This window comes from Orycteropus afer, unplaced genomic scaffold (genome assembly GCF_000298275.1).
Source record: "Orycteropus afer afer isolate SDZICR_OR568_19922 unplaced genomic scaffold, OryAfe1.0 scaffold00008, whole genome shotgun sequence".
Lineage (NCBI taxonomy): Eukaryota > Metazoa > Chordata > Mammalia > Tubulidentata > Orycteropodidae > Orycteropus > Orycteropus afer.
Genome location: NW_006921595.1, coordinates 14,841,541 through 14,864,472, shown reverse-complemented (window position 1 = coordinate 14,864,472; position 22,932 = coordinate 14,841,541). Strand labels below are relative to the sequence as shown.

General features: G+C 42.1%; 1 protein-coding gene across 1 annotated transcript in view; it reads right to left on the bottom strand.

Moving 5' to 3' along the window:
* The window catches only part of CDCA7L (cell division cycle associated 7 like), a 43,534-nt gene extending 21,054 nt beyond the window's left edge, over positions 1-22,480 (bottom strand). The window contains exons 1-2 of the mRNA XM_007946582.2: positions 22,012-22,480; positions 20,986-21,140 (exon numbers count right to left, since the gene is read on the bottom strand). Of these exons, the coding sequence (XP_007944773.2) occupies positions 20,986-21,140; positions 22,012-22,480 (624 nt within the window). The remainder of the gene's footprint in view (positions 1-20,985; positions 21,141-22,011) is intronic.
* Between the last annotated feature and the right edge of the window lie 452 nt (positions 22,481-22,932).

Genomic DNA, 22,932 nt, shown 5'->3' with positions numbered 1-22,932 from the left:
TTCTCTCCCTCTTTTTCTTTGTTAAATTTGCTAGTGGTTTGTCAATTTTATTGATCTTTTCAAAAACCAACTTCTGGTCTTGTTGATTTTTTCCATTGCCCTTCTATTTTCTGTTTCATTGATTTCTGCTCAAATCTTTATTATTTCCTTTCTTCTGGTGACTGTAGACTTTTCTTGCTATTCTTTTTCTAATTGTAGGAGATGTTGGTTTAAAGTGTTGATTTTGGCTCCTCTTTTTTGGATGTGTGCATTTATTTGTATAAATTGGCCTCTGATCACTGCTTTTGCTGTGTCCCAAAGATTTTGGTATGTTGTGTTTTCATTCTTGTTTGATTCACGAATTTTTGAATTTCAATTTCTATTTCTTCTCTTACCCAGTCTTTGTTAAGGAGGGTGTTGTTCAGTTCCCATGTGTTTACTCTTTTCCTGTTAATCTTCCTATTGTTGATTTCTAATTTGATAGCATTATGATCTGAGAAGATACTTTGCAGTATTTCAATGTTTTTAAATTTATTAAGGCTTGCTTTATGGCCTAACATAGGCAAGATGACACATTTTTAAGGGACATAATTCAATCCGTAAGACACTACTGATAGTGCATTTTTTGTTTCATAGAAAATTTCAAATATACTCAAAAGTACACAGAACAGTATATGAAATCGTATGTTGACTCCCAAGCTTCAGTAACTATCTGCCTATGGCTAATCATGGGTCTTTTACCTAACTACCCCCCTTCAATTATTTTAAAGCAATTGTAGACATCATAATTCCACTTTACATCTTCATCACTTATACACTCTGTATTCACTGTTCTAGTATCTTACTTTTTTTGTGGTAACAAATTCACCAAATCTCCTTTTTTCATATGTACAATTCAGTGACCCCTATTGCATTAATCATGTTGTAGAACCCATCACCCAAAACCCGTTGTCAAATTTTCCATCATCACAAACCAATATTCAGTGCTTCCTAAATAATGACTCCCCCCCTTTTCACCTCCCCCTCATTACAAATAAACTTTGGTCTTTATACATTTGCCTATTCTAGATATTTCATATAAGTGTGTCCATATATCTGTCCTTTTGTGATGACTTTCTTCACTCGGCATATTGTCTTACTTTTTTTAATTTACCGTGTACCTGTATCATGATGCAAATAAGCAGCATACATTAGTCAATAGGTCTCAAGTGTCATCTCTCCATTTTTAATTTTTTCTTGCAACTTATTGTAGAAGAAACTAGATCATGTGACTACAAAGTTTCCCAGAGTCCAGAGATGTTTTTGTTTTTCCTACAGTTCTAAGATGTTTTTTAGCATACTCTTCTGTCTTTTGGATTTCCTATAACTTGGTATTTGAGTCTAGAGGCTCTATCAGACACAAGTTTGTTTCTTTGGGGCAGTATTACTTCATAGTGTCACTGTAAGTCAGAAATGACTCAATGGTGGTGGGTTAGGTAGTGCTGTGTTCTTCCTTCAGGTAGTGGTGAGGCCATTTGACCAAACTGGTCAAGATAGGAGCTGCCAGACATCCCCTCTGCAAAGGTATCTTTTCCCTTTTGTAATTAATAAGCTCTAGTGGCACAGAGCCTAAGGCATTTGATTGCTAACCAGCAGGTTGGTGGTTCAAACCCACCAGCTCCACAGATGGAAGATGGGGCAATCTACTTCCGAAAAGATTTACCACCTCAGAAACCCAGTGGGGGTCGCTATAAGTCAGACTTGACTCAATGGCAGTGAGTTTGGTTTTTTGGATGTAGGGTGATACTGCAGTCCCTGGTGGCACAAAGGGCTGCTTGCAAATCGAAAGATTGGAGGTTTGAGTCTACCTATAGGCACCTTGGAAGAAAGATCTAGCAATGTACTGAAAAATGTCACCATGAGTCAGAGCCAACTCAACAGCAACTGGTCCTGGTAAGGCAACATGTGAGATTCTGTGATAGCCTCCCCAATACACTTCAGCGTCCACTGATAATTCTTACCTGAGTCAATTATTATGTTAGAGACTGCAAAACAGAGATTTTTAAATTCTATCCCTCCTATATATTTTAGCTGAACTTTTTCCGTAAAGAAGATCAGTCTGTCCTCCCTTCTCCCTTCCCTTTATTCTCTTTCCAATGTGGATTCATGGCTTTTAATTCACTGTTGTTGTAACTCATTCCTGTCATTTTTTCCCAATGCTCAAATTGTCCTACATGTGGCCAGTGGGAGGCCTTCTAGCCAGTTTCTGCATCCTCTTCACATGACTCTAATAGCCTCTTGTTGTTGTTGTTGTTGTTTGCCGTCGAGTCGCCCCCGACTCATAGCGACCCCTCCTTGGGTTTCCGAGGCAGTATCACTACGGAAGTAGGATTGCCCAACCTTCCTTCCGAGGAGTGGCTGGTGGGTTTGAACCGCCAGCCTTCTGGTGAGCAGTCAAGTGCCTTAGGCACTATGCTACCAGAGCTCCTTAATAGCCTCTTAGCACCTCCTTTCTGATACAACAATTATGTCAAGCTCACCTTGGATTTTTACCTGTCCCAGACTTCAAATCAGCCATTTCTCCAAGGAGCCTTGGTACCTTTCTTCAGAAAATGGCATGTAGGAACCAAGACCTAGGAACTAGGTGTGCTTCCTACTAGTGAAGCATCGTTGTTTCTAAAACGACTGAACAAGGCAAAGATAGTTCAGTATCTTAAATCACATCTTTATAATGATCTCTTTATTTCAAATCCAACATGGCAGGCTTCTCCCTCACTTCTCGCAGCTCCACATTAGTCTCTCCATCCCCTGCCATAAAAGCTCCAATTCCCAGTATCTTTAATATACTTACTCATTTGCTCTTTCTACAATACACATAAAATAGCTTCAAACTTACAATACTAATAGACAATCAATAATAAACAATAATTTTCAAGATTTCCTTGCAGTTCTTTCTATTTCTGGAACACAGTCCTAGTACACTGGACCTTTTCCTTGAGAAGAGGGCTCTGGTGGAATAGTGGTTAAAGCATGTGTCTGTTAACCAAAAGGTCAGCAGTTCGAATCCACCAGCTGCTCCACAGGAGACAGATGAGACAGCCTGCTTCCCTAAAGATTTATAGCCTTGGAAACCCTATGGGGTATTTCTACTTTGTCCTATAGGGTCACTATGAGTTGCAATCAACTACTGGTTTGGTTTCGGTTTGGTGTCCTTGAGATAACCAGATGATCACAGTACTCTGGTTTGCAAAAGTGCTCTATACACACTTCCCAGTTCATCATTCAGTATATTAAAAAGAGATGCTCTCAAAGGTTGAGATTTAATAACATTTATTGTTTCAGCAAGTTCATTCTTATGTGGAAGAAACATAAAAAAAAAAAAAAAAAAAAAAGGAGCTCTGGTGGTGTAATGCCTATGCCTAAGGCATTTGACTGCTAACCAGAAGGTTGGTGGTTGAAACCCACCAGCCACTCCGCAGAAGGAAGACTGGACAATCTACTTCCATAGAGATTTACCGCCTCAGAAACCTAAAGGGGGTCTCTGTGAGCTGGAATCGACTCGATGGCAGTGAGTTTGGTTTTGGGTTAAAAACAATTAGAAAGTTGATGCTTCAGTCAAGGAGATTTTATTGTTTGGTTTTTAGAGAATACGACTCCAGAAATCAACTACTACAAGTTCAATGATGTTAGAGGGTTAAATACAACTACTTTCTCACCATCTAACAAAATCACCCGATGGAGAAAACAGGCAGAATACTTACAGAATTACAGTTTCATTATAACAGAGGAGAAAATAAAAAATGTCACCTTTAGGCTGAGACATGCGCTTAAACAAAGCCTAACTCTTCGAAGATTCTTGAAAGAATTAAATTTTACATAATGAGGAAAATTTAACTGTGTTTAGAACTCCTATCTTCTCAAACAATGTTTATGGATGATATTAAGCTATCAGTTCAAATATGCTAAGAAAACACAAGCACTATAGAAAACATGGGCAATACTTAGGAAACTGTATGTTTTATTTTAGCCCTTCAGTTCAATCCCTGAAGTGGCACTGACCAGGGAGAGGGATGGTGAGTGAATTTCACTCTTTTTCTTTTTGACACATCACCACTCTACATATCATAAAGCCCCACTGGCAAGATGCTTGTTTCAACACATAAAGGGTTAAAAAAAAAGAGAGAGAGAGAGAGAGAGAGCACCCCATTTGATGATTTAATGGGGGCACGTATAAGGAATGGAGAGCCCAGGCGATACGAATAAATTGCTTCCAGCGGCAACTGCATTAGCTCCCGCGCTATTGTGCGGCGGCCCGCCACCGCTGCGCCGCCTGTGTACGCCTAACTAATTTCTCCTTCTTCATCTATTACTTCTGCATCTGCACCAGAGGTGCCATTATGGGGCTGTAATTACCGATTAGGAACAAAAGGAACGAACACACTTTCAAAAAAGAAAAAAAGCACTATGCATTCTTAGGGTATGCAGACTCTGAATCGTGCTGCCAAACTTCAAAAGGCATTAAAAGAAGAGTTTCAGACATTCCCATAAACCCCTGGACTTATCAAGTCTCCTTCAAAAGCAGAAACAACAAAGGCAGCAAAGTTTGTGTAAGAGAGACCCAAGAGAAATATTCACAGGAACACCTTACTAATTAATGTAGGACTAGTTCAATAGCTTATCAATATATTCGGCTCACGGATGTGTCACTTTGCTGTTCTGTCCAACAGTGGCACACTGGCTACCTGTGTAGACTAGACAAAGAGCTCAACAGACTTTTCTTTCAAAGCTTGTGCTCCATTTGATTACAACACAAATACTATGACTTGCCGCCAAAAAAAAACACCACCTTAAAACAGCTAACTGAAAAAGAAAAAAAAACGAGTTCTAATATGTGGGTTATCTTTACAGTAGTCATACTTAAACAAAATTTAAATAATTGAACTAGCAAACCAAAGAGAAAGCAAGGACATTCCTGTTTGAAAGCAAAAAGATTCTTAAATCCACAAACACTAGGGAGTTAATGCTTAACGGGAACACTTTCTGTCTGGAGTAATGAAAAAGTTTTGAAAACAAACCGTAATGATGGATGCACAAGTATAAGTAACGCCTTGTATTGCACACTTACAAATGGTGAAAATGGCAAACTGTATTATATGTATTTTGCCACAATTAAAAAGCCAAAGACAATTTATCACCTTCATATATACTGTTTTTATTTGTTCATTCTGTCCTTGTTGAAAAAACAGTGTGAATGTCAAAGACCAGTGAGGGCCCAGGACTCAATTTACTGACATCGGCAGGCAAATTGGGTCTTCAGGCACCTAACTCACAGTTTGGGCTAAAGCAGTAATAAATACTCGATGGATTATTTCCAGGAGCTCTGGTAGCGTAGTGCCTAAGGCATTTGACTGCTAACCAGAAGGTTGGCGGTTCAAACCCATCAGCCACTCCTCAGAAGGAAAGTTGGGCAATCTACTTCTGTAGTGATACCTCCTGGGAAACCCGAGGGGTCAGTCACTATGAGTCGGGTCTGACTCGACGGCACATGACAACAACAACAACAAATCATTTCCATGCATCTAACCTTATAGGAGTCCCTGGGTGGTGCTCAGCTACTAACCGAAAGATTGGCAGTACGAATCCACCCAGAGTGCCTCAGAAGAAAGGTCTGGCCATCTATTCTGAAAGATCATAGCCACTGAAAACCCGATGAACACAGTTTTGCTCTGAAACACATGTGGGTTCACCATGAGTTGCAATCAATTCAATGGCAACTAGTTTGGTTTTTCAGTTTGACCTTGAAGTTTATTTTCCTTGGAAAGGTTTATTGAGTCAAAAGGTCAACTATATATCATCACTGTGCATGAGAAATTAAGGATTTTCAACCAAAGTATAAGGACATCTGCACAAGAAGTAGTCAGATTTACAGCGCCCCTTTTGGAGAAAACTGTGTATTTCCTAAGTCGTGTAAATTACTTTAGAGATCATCTCTGGAACAAAGACTGCAAACCCAAAAAGCTAAGGGACCAAGCAGGCAGTCAATGAGGGAAGGTCAGGGATAGGACAACAGTGGCTGATTGTTGTTGTTGTTGTTATGTGCCGTTGAGTCGGCCCCAACTCATAGCGACCCCTCCTTGGGTTTCCGGGGCAGTATCACTATGGAAGTAGGATTGCCCAACCTTCCTTCCGAGGAGTGGCTGATGGGTTTGAACCGCCAGTGGCTGATTAGGGAGCTAGAAACACATCTCCAGAGCAGGCAGCCACTCCTCAACTCCAGCCAATCACTGCCCAGCAGGAATAGGGGACTCCTGTGTGCCCAACTTTCAACCTTTCCAGACCAGCCAGGAATCACTCTTGATGAAAAAGCTCCCAGTTTTAAAACGTCAGCTTGATGTGTGGATCAAATATCCACAAGGCTGGATTTCAAATTAGTTCAGGGAAACCACACAAGGGAACTCATGTTGGAACATCAAGGAAATTAAAAATGCCAGAATTTCAAATCTTTCCAGCAGTCATACTTCCAGTGTTTCATAGAGTATTAGGCACAGAAATGTTAAGAAAATTTTGTTAGAAAAACAAACTTTAAATTGAAAATGTGCATTCCTTAAATGAGTGAAATCATTTCTCAATTCAGAGAACAAATGGAGACTTTGGCCCAGTTCTCATCCAGATGCTTTAGAACCCAACCCCCTCACATAAGGAAGCTGCAGACACCATCACCTCATATGCCAAGGATGCAGCTGTAGTGACTGGCAGAACCACACCTGCAACCCAGGTTATCTGGACTCTTAAGCCCAGAAGTAAACTGAAAGTCCCAAGGACAGAGTTGTCTGCAGACCCATGCTTGGCTGGAATCCAGCTTTTGTTCCATCCCAACTAGGTTTTACTAATAAAATTAAATCCTACCAGGTCGCTGCGTGCTTCTCATTTACCAGCTGCCTGCCTTTCCAGCCTTTCCTGAGTAACACAGCAAATGCTTGGGGGATCTCCATCACTCAGACCTCTGCCAGCCTGAGTCAAAAGTAACATACAGCAAAAAATTAGTAAGCTATAAAAAGATGCCTCAAACTGCTGGTTGCCATTCATTCCATCATGTATTAACTTTTGAAACTAAATTCATGTCAAATATCATTAATTTTAAAAACTACATTGTAAAATTAAGCACAATGTTGTTTAGTTACAGCTTCCTATATGTCATGATTCCTGAGGTTTAAAAAAGTACCACTTCTTTATGCTGACAGAGAATGGGTCACACCTTGACAGCAGGAACATGTTTATTATCTGTTAAATTTTGAAGGAGAAGAAATGAATGTTCTTTTTTGGGGCCAACTGATTCAAGGGTTAGTTTGATAAAGCCTGGTTTCTTTCTCTAGAAATACTGTGTACCCTTCGCCTGGAAACAAGCTCCATTTTAAGCCCCAAGAAGCAGTACAAATGAAATCCGCTAACGAAACACTACTGCATTTTCCTCATTAAGTGTTGTAAAACCATTTTGATAGCAACCATGGAAGAATCTGCAGTGTGGTCTGTACTATCTTGAATCTGTGAAACGGTAAATTTTACACAGAGGACAGCATTCCTCCTGCTTCCTCTTCAATCCACTGCAAAGGAGCAAGTTTTGTCTTATTTTATACCATAAACTCTCTGCTACTGAGTTAATTCCAACTCATAGTGACCTACAGGACAGGACAGAATGCCCCATAGGGTTTCCAAGGCTGCTATCTTTATGGAACCAGACTGCCTCATCTTTCTCTAGTGGACTGACTGGTGGGTTCGAACCACCGATCATCTGGTTAGTAGCTGAATGCTTTATCCACCAAAGCACCAGTTTCCATTTTCTACCATACAGACCTGTCATTTTTTTTTAAATGCTTTATAATTAAATTGCTTAGCCAAAAAGAATGCACCATTTACAAAAACTGACTCAAAGTAGATCATATATCTAAATATAAAACCTAAAATTATAAAACCCCGAGGAGACAATCTTTGCGATCTTGGTTAAGGCAAGAATTTCTTACAAATTTTAAAAATTTCAAGAAATTTTTAAAAAATATTTTAAAAATTGGTAAGTTGGACTGAGTGAAAATTAAAAGCCTTTGCTCTTCAAACATATTAAGAGAATGATAAAGCAAGGCACAGACCAAGAGAAAATATTTGTAAATTATTTATCTAATAAAGGACCTATATCCAAAATATATACAAAGAACTCTCAAAACTCAAATATAGGGAAACAACCCATTGAAAAACTGGGAAAAGATCTGAGCAGATACTTCACCAAAGAAGTTACATGGATGGTAGATAAACACATGAAATGATGCTTAACGTCCTTAGTCAGTGGAGAAATGCAAATTATGCTATAACGAGATATAACAACAACAACATTAAAATGGCTTTAAAAAAAAAAAAAATGACAGCACACTAAAGCCTACAGGATGCAGCAAAGGCAATACTCAGAAAATTTAAAGCAATAAATGTCTACATTAAATAAGAAGAAAGATCTGCACCTAGAGCTTAACCTTACAACTTGAGGAATTAGAAAAGGAAGAACAAACTAACCCCAAAGCTAACAGAAGAAAGGAAATAGTAAAGATCAGAACTGAAATAAATGAAATTGAGAAAAATAGTAAGATAAATAAAATCACAAGTGGGCTTTCTGAAAGAATCAATAAAATGGCAAACTTAGCTATACTGACAAAGAGAGGGAGAATACGTAAATAACTAAAATTAGAAACAAAATGGGGACATTACAACTGACTCTACAGAAAGAAAAAGGATTGTAAGGGAATACTATGAATAACTGTATGCCAATGAATTAGATACTCACAGGTAATGGACATATTTCTTGAAATACACAAACTGCCTACCCTGACTCAAGGAGAAATAGTAGATCTCAACAGACGAATAACAAGTGTCAAGACTGAGAAAAGCAATCAAAAATTTCCCAACAAAGAGAAGTCCTGGACCACCTGGCTTCACTAAGGAATTCTTCCCAACATTTATAGAGAAGTGACTACAATCCTACCTAACCTTTTCAAAAAAATATAAGGGAAGGGTGCATTTCCTAACTCATTCTATGATACTACAAAGATACTGCAAGAAAATTACAGATCAGTATCCGTAACGAAGACACAAAAAACACTCAACAAAATACTAGCAAACTGAATGTGAAGACATATTAAAAGCATTATAGATCATGATTAAGTGGGATTTATCCCAGGAATACAAAGGTGGTTCAACACTAGAAAATCCATCAACGTAATCCACCACGTTAACTGAACAAAGGAAAAGAACCACATTATCATCTCAACAGACACAGAAAAATATTTGACAAAATTCAGAAACCTTTCATGACAAAAACAGAAGGGAAATTCCTCGATATAATAAGGGGCATTTATGAAAAACCCACAGCTAACATTATACTCAATGAAGACAGACTGAGAGCTTTCTCATTAAGATCAGGAACAAGATGGGGATGCCCACTCTTACCACTGCTATTCAACATCATTATAGAAGTCTTGAAGCAATTAGGCTAGGAAAAAAATAATGATAAAAGATATCATCGTCGGGGAGGAAGTAAAATTATCCCTTTTTGCAGATGACATGATGATATGCATAACAAAATTCCAAAACATCCATATGAAAGCTAAAATAAATGAATTCAGTACAGTGACAGACTACAAGATCAACACAAAAATCAAGTCAGGCTTCTACATATCAGCAATGAGCAAATGGTAAAGGAAATTAAGAAAACAGTACCATTTACCATGTTGTTGCTGTTGTTGTTATGTGCCATCGAGTTGGACCTGACTCATAGCAACTCCTCCTTGGGTTTCCGAGGCGGTATCACTACGGAAGTAGATGGCCCAACTTTCCTTCCGAGGAATGGCTGGTGGGTTTGAACCACCAGCCTCCTGGTTAGCACTCAAGTGCCTTAGGCACTATGCTACCAGAGCTCCTACCATTTACCACAGCATCTAAAATAATAACGTACCTAGGAATAAAGTTAACCAGGAAAGTAAAAGACATGTCCACAGAAAACTATTAAAACATTACTGAAATAAATTAATGAACTAGTTAGTCAATGGAAAGACTAACTTTGTAGACTGGATAGCTTATAGTTATTATGTCAATGTTACCCAAACCAAAACTAAACCAAACTCACTGCCATCAAGTTGGATCCGACTCACAGCAACCCCTCCTTGGGTTTCCGAGGCGGTATCACTACGGAAGTAGATTGCCAACCTTCCTTCCGAGAAGTGGCTGGTGGGTTTGAACTGCCAGCCTTCTGGTTAGCAGTCAAATGCCTTAGCCACTACACTACCAGAGCGCCTAAAGTTACCCAAAGCAATCTATAAATTCAAAGTGATCTCCATCAAAATTCCAATAACCTTCTTTACAGAAACGGCGTAACTTAAAAAAGAATAGTGATACTGGTTGTACAATATGAAGAACGTAAGCAATGTCACTGAATTTTAAATGCAGAAACTGTTGAACTGGTAAACATTTTGGTGTGTCTATCTTCACACTGTTGTTGTTGTTGTTGTTGTTGTTATGTGCCGTCGAGTCAGCCCCGACTCATAGCGACCCCTCCTTGGGTTTCCGAGGCAGTATCACTACGGAAGTAGGATTGCCCAACCTTCTTCACACTGGAGAAAAACAAATGCTGTCAGGTACTGCTGAGTCGGTTCCAACTCACAGCGATCCCGTGTACAATAGAAACAGTGCTTGGTCCTGCACCATCCTTACAATCACTTCTATGTTTGAGCCCAGTGTTGAAGCCACAGTGTCAATCCATCTCATTGAGGGTCTTCCTCATTTTCCCCTCTACTTGACCTTTCTGATAACATATCCAAAGTACACTGAAGTCTCACCATCCTTGCTTCTAAGGAGCATTGTGACTGTACTTCTTCCAAGACAGATTTGTTTATTCTTCTGGCAGTTTATTCTCCTTAGCCAAACTATCATTCAAAGGCATCAATTCTTTTTCACTCTTCCTTATTCAATGTCCAGCTTTTGCATGTATACGAGGCAACTGGAAATATCACGGCTTGGGCCAAGTGCACCTTGGCCCTCAAGTGACATCTTAGCTTTTAAATAATACTAAAATGTGTTATGTTTTTTAATCTGCCTCTCCCACTACAATTAAGGCAGGGGGCAGGGTGCTTTGGTTTGCTCATCACTGTATTCCCAGAGCTTATAACAGTGGCTGCTATGGACAGGTGTTGCTGTTAGTTACCATCAAGTCAACTGCAACTAGTGGCGACCCCATGTGTACAGAGCAGAACAGCTCCATAGGTTTTCAAGGTTATGATCTTTCAGAAGCAGATTGCCAGGCTTGTCTCCCAAGCTCCTCTGGGTGGGTTCCAACCACCAACCTTTCAGCTAGTAGTTGAATGCTTACCCATCTACACCATCCATGGACTCTGCCATAGAGTAGAACTCAAAATATTTGTAGAATGAATACAACAAATATGTTTACTGAATGGATTAAAAAAAAAAAAAAAAAAAAAAGTATTGTCATATATAGGTATTAATGCCATGGGAGCTCTGGTAGCATAGGGCCTAAGGCACTTGACTGTTAACCAGAAGGCTGGCAGTTCAAACCCACCAGCCACTCCTCGGAAGGAAGATGGGGCAATCTACTTCCATAGTGATACTGCTTCGGAAAGCCAAGGAGGGGTCGCTACAAGTCCTGTCCAACTCGACAGCACATAACAACGCCATACGAAGAAAACTGTAAGGCTACATACAAGAATATTAACAGTGATTATTTCTGGATAGGGAGATCATGAATACTAGCAGAGAGAAGGAGCATTTTGAAGTCAGATTGCCTTATTTCCAATCAAGGCCACAACCAAAAGCTGGGTGACCTTGGGCAAGGTCTCCTCATTTGCAAATGGGAAGAACAACAGTTGTTACATGAGGATTAAATAATTCATGTAAAGTACTCAAAGCAATTCTTGGCACACAGTAAGCATTCGATACATGTTCATAATGGTCACTTAATTTTCTCTTTGTATTATTCTGTATTTTCCAAATTTTGGACAATTTATCCAAAAAAAAAGCAATCACATTTTAAGTGGGGAAACTTGTGGGCATATATTTAGGGCTTAGAAGAACTTCTCAGCAAATGAGTAGCTGATAGACTAATTTTTGGCAGAGGTCCTGGGAGTGAAGTGAGCCAAACCACTTGGGAAGCGCTGGGTAATTTCCTATTCCAGGGAGGTCGGTAGATAGGAAATGTGAAACCCATATTAAGATTTCTCTGGAATCTAAAAGATTATCAAATTGGACAGGCCTCTTCTCAGTTTTTCAACAGGGCACCTTGGGCATTTTGGTCAGAACGATTGCTTAGTCCTATGGGATTCTCCTATCTACACAGGTGACTTAACATCACCAAATCCCAAACCACTAAATTACAGGAGTATCCTCCTCACCCTGACCACTCTAACAATGAAAGACAATAACCCCACCACCCAGTCCACTCAGATGAGAACCACTGAATGAATCCAAAATCCAAAAGTGAGTTTTACACATCTGTCCAAACAGGACAAGTTACAATCCAGTAACAAACATCCCCAAATCTCAGTGGCTTAAAACAACAAAGGTTTATTTCTTGTTCATATTACATGTTCATCATGGGCCAGACAGGGGATCTATTCCACATTCACTCCAGGACCTGGGCTGATGGAAGTGCCACTATCTGGAATGCTGCCAGATGCAGTGGCAGAGGGAATGAGGTATGGCAAAGAACATGCTGGCTTTTAAAGATTTTCACCTGAAGTGGCACATGACTATTCTGCTCATATTTCACTGGCCAAACCAAGTCCAATAGCCTCACCTACTTCAAGGGGCCAGGGAAATCCAACTTCCCATTTTCCCAGAAGGAAAATGACCAGAACATTCATCAGAGTCCTAGTGGTTTCCAACTATGACTGGGAAGCTTTACGTAAAGTAGAAGACACTATATAAATGCTAACTTAGTAAAGGAGTTTGGTAGCACCAGTAGATCCCCAGGCCTTTCCTCCCAGTCTGCCTTCGTCTGGAAGCTCCACTGAAACCTGTCCACCAAACCAAATCAAACTCACTGCTGTTGAGTCGCATCCGACTCATAGCAACCCCTCCTTGGGTTTCTGAGGCAGTGTCACTATGGAAGTAGATTGTTCAACCTTCCTTCCAAGGAGTGGCTGACGGGTTTGAACCACAAGGCTTCTGGTTGGCAGGCAAATGCCTTAGGCACTACACCACCAGAGCTCCCTATTCTGTCCACCATAGGTATTTGAAATACCTGTGACATAGCTTCCAGCACCATAGCAACACACAAGCCACCCCAGTATGACAAGCTGACAGGTTGTAGCCAAAGAAAACCCTACGGATCACAATAGAATACTGAATACTATCCAATAGAGTTGCTAGAAAATGAGCCCCCTAGGTTGGAAGGCAATCAAAACACACAGTGGCTGCAACAATGGACTCACGCATGCCAACAATCGTGAATATGGCACAGGGCAGGGAAAGGGTCTGGCATCATGCTAAGGGTAGATTCTGGAGAACTGCAGGGCCTTTCAAAGGAGGCAAGTGTCCTGGTGCTCACTTCAGACAAATATTTAAACAGATCTTCAAAATGACTGGGAAAGGGGGGTAATCTCCATCCTACAACCCAGCCCTGGAGCCTTTATTCACGGCTCCTCTTGACACACTCTGCTCTGCTACGAGCAGTGACTATAACCGTGGCAAACTCGCCCTAACAACCCCTAGAATGTCATCTGTGCAGGCTGCTGGAACCACTTGGCTTTGTGCCACAACATATACACACACAAACACAGAGTGCATCCTTTTTGAGTTCCTAATTACAGCAAGAGAAGAGGATACCACTTACTACAATGAAGGTCATGAGGATGCCTAAACACTCTTCTCAGTGAGTTTCTGAAGCTGAGAGTAAGGGAAAACAGACCTTTTTTTTTTAAAGAAGGAAAAAAAAAAAAAAGCCAGGGTAAGGGGAGCTTTTAAGAGTTCATGTGCACATGATGAGGCTCCACTGACTTTAACCACTTTTATCAAAAACCTCCCAAAATAAAAAATGTCTGGGACCAGTTGTGGGTGGGAGTGGGTGAAAAATAAACAATGGTTTCAAATTATAGTTTTATTTTTCTTAATTTTCTACTTTAAAAGAATGTTAATGGGGAACAAAATTAAGATACTGGAGCTACTGACATTGCATGAAAAATATTCTTGGGGATTTCAGTATCATCCATAGTTTGATTCCCCCCTCCCCCATTTAAATGTCCCTCAGCGTCATACAGTGCATTCTTAGCATTCGACTGCTAATCAAAAGGTTGCCAGTTTGAACCTACCAGCTACTCCATGAGAGAAAGATGAGGCAGTCTGCTTCCCTAAAGATTTACAGCCTTGGAAACCCCATGGGGCAGTTCTACTTGGTCCTACAGGGTCGCTATGAGTTGGACTGACTTGATGGCAGTGAGTTGGGTTTGGTTTTTTGGTCAGAGTTATAGAAATTTAAATAAAAAGATATGTGTATTGGGGGGTAGAAGAAGATGTCTTTTCTATTTCAAGATCTCTTACAACTTTGATTTCTAAATTTTATACTTGACAGTTCCATGCTTCTTAATCTGGGGAGCTTAGTGACAGCCAGAAGGCATTCAGGGCCACAGGTGGGACAGGGAAGGGAAAGAGTTTCCCAGAAGAGTAATTTTAAATGTCACTTTTATATTAAAATAAAAACGCTATCAGGGATAGAATGAAAATAGGCATGACTTTTAAACATAAAAATGATTTACGAGAAAATGTACATATATATATGTACATAGACACACACACAGCATCAGGCACCTGATGGAATACCTCCAGACCTCTGGAGCAGGCACAAACTGGCCTTCACCATTAGTCTAGCAGAAAAAATGTGAGAAGTGGTGACAGGATGTTTGTTCCAGCTGCTGTAACTCATACTCCACTGGTATACACTGACAGCCCTTTTTTTCCCAACAAATATTTAACACCTAGTATATGCCAGGCCCTTCATGCATCAGCAGGATAATTATCATTCTGAATTGCCATATGAGTTGGGGTTGCCACTCACTGCTCAGGGGAAAATCCTGGGGCATTCACAAAAGAGGACAAGGTCTGCCAGCACACTGCTGGGGGAGGGGGGGCTGCTCCATGCCAAAGAGCCAGACTGCCAGAGCTCACTCACAAACACAAGGCACTCCACAGGTGCTTGCGGCCCTTCAAGAGTTGAGGCTTAAAGATAGAGGGCGGGCCAAATAACTGTGCCTCCAACTGGAGGCTTGGAGGGAAGAGTAGAGGGTCTATGGGGGAAGACAAGACCCCTGGCTTGACACCACACCCAGTCCTGGGGATAACAGTACAACAGGCAGGGAATAAGATACCTAAGAAGGTGTGGGTCACGCACTTGGGACACTGGGCTAGAGGGATGCACAGACTTCAGGACTCATACTTAGGGATGTGATATGCTTTCTTTTAAAATGTTTTACTGAAGTGCAACACACAAACAGAAAAGTGTATCTATTGTAAGCATACAGTTTAGTGAAGTTTTACAGATTATATCCACCCATCATAACCAGAAAAACTCACTCACTGCCATCGAGTCGATTCAACTCATAGCGAACCTTCCCTGGGTTTCCGAGGCCATATCTCTACAGAAGTAGACTGCTCAATCTTCCTTCCGACGAGCGGCTGGGGTTTGAACCGCAAGCCTTCTGGTTAGCAGTCAAATGCCTTAGGCACTACACTACCAGAGATCCCAGAACCCAGATAAAAAGATTAAAAAGTATATATATACATACTTTTACATATGTATACATATATACACATGTACATACACACACACACACACACACATATATATGCACACATACACACACACAGCTCTTAAAAACAACTTCATAAGGGGTGAACCTTCTGCTTGACCTTCACACATACAACTTTCAATGAAAATACATCTTCAGTTTCAGAAGACTATAGTTGAAACCAAGGGCCCCGGTGGGGGCCTGTACGTTATACAACATAGCTGGTATCAGTAAGAAAAGAGAGTGCAACTCATTAAAAAATGAATCATTGCCACAAATAAAAGGAGCTCAGTGCAGGGTACTCATCATCCAAGTCCACATGACCGACTAAAACAAACCCCCTAATAGCTGTGGTCTCGTCCCCTGCACATTCATTACCACATCCATGCCTTTCCTTAGATTTCTATGCAGAGCAGATAGTGGTAAAGAACAGACCTCCAGGACTACTCTCCACTTTTCCCCACTATACATCATGCTACCAGGAGCTCCAAGGTCAAAGAAACAAAGACACTCATGGTGTCTCAGTCACCATGAGTCAAGGTTATAACCAGACCTAAGCTGACTTCTCTTAGCTCATAAAGCATGACAAAAGTGGAAACACCCCAAGAAAGAAACGCATCAGAGGCTCCCACCTACTGAAAATCAGACATAGTCCCTCTGCCAGCTATTAAAGACATTCTAAAGAAACACTAAAAACTGTAGACCAGCACAGACATGAGGTACATGCCCCTCTTCTAACACATATGTCGCAATGTTTTCTAATGAAAATGTCTTTAACGATGTAATATTGGTACATAATAGACACACATTCAATGAAACATAATACATTCACTAAAAATGAAAACTGTGAAGACTTCAAAGTTATTCAATGTTAAAGAAAACAAAATTCAAATAGCAACTATACTATAAAAGTTATGCAAAAATGATGACCTGACATGGGCAAACATGAGATGGAAAATACCCAGAAAATGAGGGGTGGAAAGTAGGCGCTACAAAGCAATCGTTCAATTTTTTCTTTCCCTTTCAGCTTTTAACATGATGTTAATATGCTTGGCTGTTAACCCATAGGTTGGTGAACCAAGCCCACTGGCCTTGGAAAAAAGGCCAGGAGATCCAACTTCTGAAAACCCTATTAAACTCGTTCTACTCTGACACACATGGGGTCACCAAAGGTAAAATCACTGCGATGGAAATGTTCCGTGGATCCTATTCAAATTCCCGAGCTTTTACAAATAGTATCCAAGGAACTCTTTCCAAAGCATAATCTGGCGAGTTCCTAAAAACGAACCAGACCAGCTATTATAATGCTCCAGACCTTCTAATCAAAGCCAGGAGCAAAAGTATCATGAGAAAAACCAAAGTTCTAACATCGTCTCCTTATAGAAACCAAACTGGTTGCCATCATGCTGATTCTGACTCATGGTGACTCTATGCATCAGGGTAGAACTGCCCCATAGGGTTTCTAAGGCTGTAAATCTTTACAGAAGCAGACTGCCACAGCTTTCTCCTGTGGAGTGGCTAGTGGTTCCAACCGTGGACCTTTCAATTAGCAGCTGAACACTGCTCTACTACAGCTTTTTCTATACTTTAATACTATATTTAAATACCTGGTGTATCCTTGATTATCTCAATGGCACTATGAGGTAAGGTGGGCAAAGCTTTTATCCTCTTAAAATTGTTTCAGTGAAAATTCTGTGGCCTACGAAGGCCCAGGACTCCAGGACAAGCACTAGACTGTGGAGACAGACTGGGAAACCTGGCTCAGCTCCTTCCTTGCTGGGTTGCCCTGAGCAAATTACTCAACTTAGCCTTATCTTTAAAAGGTAGATAACAGAATCTACTTCACAGAATTACAGCAAAGACCGACTCTGATACTTGAAGTACTTAGCCCAACAAGACTTCTAAAAGGTATTAAAGTAAATGATTGTTTCTGTCCCTTGGAGGGAAAAGCACTAGCTCCTAAGGTCCCAGAACCCAAGGCCACCTAGGTCCCCACAGTACAGAGACAGAATCAGCTGAGCTCTGGCAAAGGCAGAGAAGGCAACGAGTCCCAGAAGGACCTTCAGCCAGAGGCTTGGAGCAGACTTAGGGAAAGGGCAGCGTTTCTGTGTCTTTGTTTCTTCTGCAAAACCAGCTGCCATCAAATCAACTCCGACTCACAGTGATCCCACGTGTGTCAGAGTAGAACTATGCTGCACAGGGTTTCCAATGGCTGAGTTTTCAGAAGGAGATTGCCAGGCCTTTCTTTCAAGGCACCTCTGGGTGAACCTGAGCCTCTCACCTTTCAGTTAGCAGCCAAGCATACTGACCACCTATAATACCCAAGGACTCTGTTTCTTCCATAGCAACTAACATAATGCCTGGCACATAGCAGGTGCTCAACAAACATCAGATTAATGCACTAGCCCAGACAAGGAGCCTTCGGCCATCCAGTTTATGACTATGAAAAAACAAAGGCAGGTAGAGAAGACCATTTGTTTAAAATAAAACTCTGGCTTCTTACCCCTGTGAAACTCCATGACTTATTTTTGTGCTACCTGCAGGGCACTAACATGCACAGCTTTGGAAAACAACTTTTCTGCATATTAATGTCAGCTATACTTATCATATATGCCTCTGAATGGTCCTATTTTAAGACATTCAGAAACCACTGCTTTTCATAAACAAAAAATAAAATAAAATGGTTCTGTCAGCATTTTCTTCTCTCTTTTTCTCCCCCAAGGAGACTATCTTGATTCTACTTTGGTAAATAAAGACGTGTCTTTTAAAAAATAAAACTGTATCTTGGAGGTGAAAAAATTTTAAAATAGCTCAAAGGATGTTTATGGTGAAAGGAAAACCCTAAAGAACATCAGTAGAAAATTAATATGCCTGGACTGTTCTATTCAAATGGCTTTATTGATCTTTTTTGTCAATTGACATGGAAGTTCATAAACTGCCATAAGTCACATAATTTTCTCATTGTTTTCCATCCTGTGTACCTGACTAGACCAGAACTGCTTTGATCACCAGTTTTTTTCTGATCACACTGAGAATTCAGCTCTGCTCATAGTCAGCACACATGGGGTCGCCATGAGTCATAACTGACTGGACGGCAAACATCAGCAACAGGGATGCAATAGCATACTAAAAAAGCAACCAAGTGGCCTTTTAAACACAGCACGATTAAAGTGGCCCATCACTGTGCTGTCCTTGCAAGAAAGTACAAACAACCCCCCTCAGTGACCAGCTTCAGGCCCCTGGCCACACATTTTAAGCTACAGACTAGAATCAGAAGGGCGCACTTTGTAGAGATCCAGTTAATACCAGAAAAATTCTCCTGTGCCCAACTGGCCAGAAGAACAAACAAATCGGTCTTTGAAAAAATAAAGCTGAAACACTCTTTAGAAGCGAGGATGACAAAACTTCATTCGGCTTGGTCACATCATCGTTAAAGAGCAATCCCTAGAGAAAGGTATCGTGTTTGGTAAAGTAGAGGGTCAGCAAAAACCAGGGAAACCTTACTGAGATGGGTGGCACTAAAGCCACACCAGTAGGACGGGAACATTCAGTTGTTTAACACACAAGTCACCGTGCAGACTTGATAGCAACTGACAAACTCCACCCCTTCAGCAGCACGCTCCAAGTATACTCAAGAGGGCATTTAGCACCTATTTCCTTCTCAAAGCAACCTGCAACCTTGTGGTCATTCAGGAGCTACCAGTTTCTCTGCATCTCATCTCCCAGCTCCTGTGAGCTGTGCTGCTGGAGCTTTTAGTATGGGCCTTGTCTTCACTATTATTTCTGTCACTCAATATGAAACCACAAAGAAACAACGGTCAGCTCAACAAGGACTACAGCCCATGGGAGTCTTAATCACTGTCAAAAGATCCCAAATCCCACACACTTGTGGGGTCCCAGAAAAGCAGAGGCTTTACAGGAGGGTCAGAGTTTACACGAGGCTCTCTCTCTCTTCATTCCCTCTGCTCCTAACATTAGGCCTCAACTGCTTTGCTGGAACCCCTCGAGCTCTGTGTTTTCCAAAGGATAGAAATTCTATTTACTGTATGAGATTAAAACCCACTGCACAGTGAGCTGAACAGTGTTCAGTGTGCAGTAACGCTGCTTTGGGCAGTTCATCACACTGCTTTATTCATAAGGCTGGGGTACAGGGTAGAACCACAGGAATTTTACATCTTATTGCACCTCAAATGTTCATTAGGCACTTTTATCTGCCATCACCTGCCTCCCCCCAACATAATTTAAATTAAAGAGACTATAATCCACTCACATTTAAAGTATGATGAACAGGAACATTTCCACTAGAAAAATCACCACACATCTTAGTTTGTGCTGCCAATTAGGAGGTCTTTCAAAAAAGCATAAACGGAGACAAAAAAGAAAAACCTGATCATCTTACATATAGTCATTTGTCCTATTGGTGCATGTTGTTGTTGTTGTTGTTATGTGCCGTCGAGTCAGACCCAACTCATAGCGACCCCTCCTTGGGTTGCCGAGGTAGTATCACTACGGAGGTAGATTGCCCAACCTTCCTTCCGAGGGGCGGCTGGTGGGTTTGAACCACCAGCCTTCTGGTTAGCATTCAAGTGCCTTAGGCACTATGCTACCAGAGCTCCTTATTGGTGCATAATTGGTTGGATATAATTTGTGGATTACCCACACCTGGTAAAGAGTTTATTTAACATTTTAGAACCACCAAAAATTAGCCTGTTTGCCAGTAAAATTTTCACTTCTAAAACATATTCTGGGACACTTCAAGTGTCCTAAACATGAACTAGGTACTAACTGGAGATAAGGAGGAAGACAGTGCAAAGTGACTTCCAGCAAAACAACAGGTTTTAGAAGTGATACATTACCAAGCTAGAGTCGCTGATGAAATTCACAGGGAGCTCGAAGTTCCTTCCAAAAAAAGTTTTTGTTTCTGTGTTTTTTCAAGTCCTGGAGAAGCCGAACCTCCCAGAAGCATAGGACACTAATTTATGGTAGAGGTCACAGTAAAAAAAAAAATAAACAAACCCAACCTGTTCTCAGTCTTTGTTTTGCATTACTGTTTTCCTTTAATACCTGCCCTCACTGGAGAAATTTTAGATACTTTCTCATGCACAATAGTAAACTTTTATCAAATGCCCAATTTCAGGATGCCTTCCAGAAATGACTAAAATGGCCAACGCAACCGTTAGTGGCTCAGGTTTTGATTTGCCGCCGGATTCGGACCGGTGACAGAGTCCTGAACTCGGACACCACTGGCCGCCGGGGTATCAAGACGCCGGCCCAACTGCGCCCTGGGTGCCAAGCGCAGGCAGGCGACGGGCGTTCCAAGTGTCCCAACGCGAGGGGCCCCGCCTCCCCTTCTCCCTGGACCAGCAGCCAGGTGGAGAACAGAGGTAAACAGCAGGCAAAGGTAAGCAGGAAGCAGTGAGTCAGACTTCCACAAAAGAAAAAAAAAAAAAAACAACCCTTGCACAAAGCGTTTCTCGGGCCCCCACAAGCTGCAGCGCTGTTTCCTTCCCTTTCTAAAAGTTTTATTTTTAGTTTGTTTGGAAAAAAAAAAAAAAAAAAAAAAAAAAAAGCACAGCTTATTTCTTAGCGTGAAATTTATCTTCGTTATTAGGAAATAGGGAAACTCCTTAAAAAAAGAAAAGGTCACGTTCACAGTCCCATCACCAACTGAAATATTTGGGTAACTTACAAAGCAATTTTTAATGAGATTTTTTTAAACCTCGTTAGGACCAAAATGCGTAACTAGGTCTGGCTGTGAATATGCATGGGATCTCGGGTTTTGTGTTTGTTTTTAACTTGGCCTTCTGGTGGTGGTGCCACTTCCCCAAGTGTTACAAATTTCTTGAAAACCTAAAAGTTCCAGAACAAACACAAAAACAACTCCTTTTAAACACCATTATCAGAGTTGGACTGGTTTTGGACAACTTATATTTAAACTGCATTATCTCTGCGCCGATTCCCCAAAGTTGGGGGGGGGCAACAGAAAGGCTCCCATGCCCCAAGAATGTTGCAAAAGCGGACGGTCACTACGCCTCGGTTGCCTCCCCGCCTGCAGCTCCCTCAAAACATGTTCTCACCTGGGGCACGCGGCCGCAGTGGCCCGGCCTGCGACCCCCGAGAACTCACAGCGGGGGTGGGGTGGAGGGTCAAAGTGTTCAGCAGGCCGCAGAAGCGGGCCCCCGACCGCTCTAGTCCGGGCAGCACAAACTTGACCCAGTGCGCACACCTGCAAGGCGCGCACTCTCCGACGTTTGCGGGACGGAGAGCGCCCGATCCACAGCGTTGCAGCCAAGGGCCACGTTTCCAGCCCGAGGCGGAGAGGCGGGCCAGGGCGCAAAAGGCAGGCAGGCCTTGGGTGCCTCCGCGCCACGGCGGACGGCCGGACCCTCACCTGGGAGCGAGTCGCCAACTCCATTCTTCCCAACAGGGCTCCAGCCTCCTCCTAGCTCGCGGCCACCGGACCGTGGCTCGCCACGGGCCAGGCGCACGGAGAACGCCCCGCGGCCCCGCAGCCAGCGCGCTCCTCTCGGAGCTCCAGCGGGCCGGGGGAGGGGCGCACTCGGCGCCCGGGACAGGGGGAGCGCACCGCGCCGCCCACTCAGCACCGCCCCTCTGGGCCTGGAGGCGCCAACCAAGCATGCAACTTCGCCAATAGTGAACTTCCTTTCGCAGGCAGCGCAAGACAGGGGCTGCATTTGGGCGCGGCCGGGGCCCACTGCCAAAGTGGGGGCGCTGGGCTCCCCCCTGCAGCGGAGGGCGGGAGTGGAGCGGTCCGACCAGGTTTTGCGCGGGAGAAAAGAGAGGGGGCAGTCCCAGCGCAGCCTCCAGCTGGCACGCCCGGTTGCATCGCCGCCGGATAGTTACAGGAATTATCCCATGTTGTGCCCAGGCAGCTTTAGGGCTTGTTTTGTTGTAAGGGGGCAGAATTCTGCTGCCCTCCGAAAGAATTGCTGCAGAGTCCACTTTGCGAAACGGAACGGAAGTTTCTTTACCAAGGCCTAGGATGGGGAGCTTCAACCTCCGTGGGACTTTTAGAGGGCCTTTGTTTTTCCTAGCGTACACGCTGTTCTCCTGATTAACAAGTATTGACTGAGCACCGACAACTTGTCAGCACTGTGCTAAGCCTGGGAAAACACAATGGTGAATA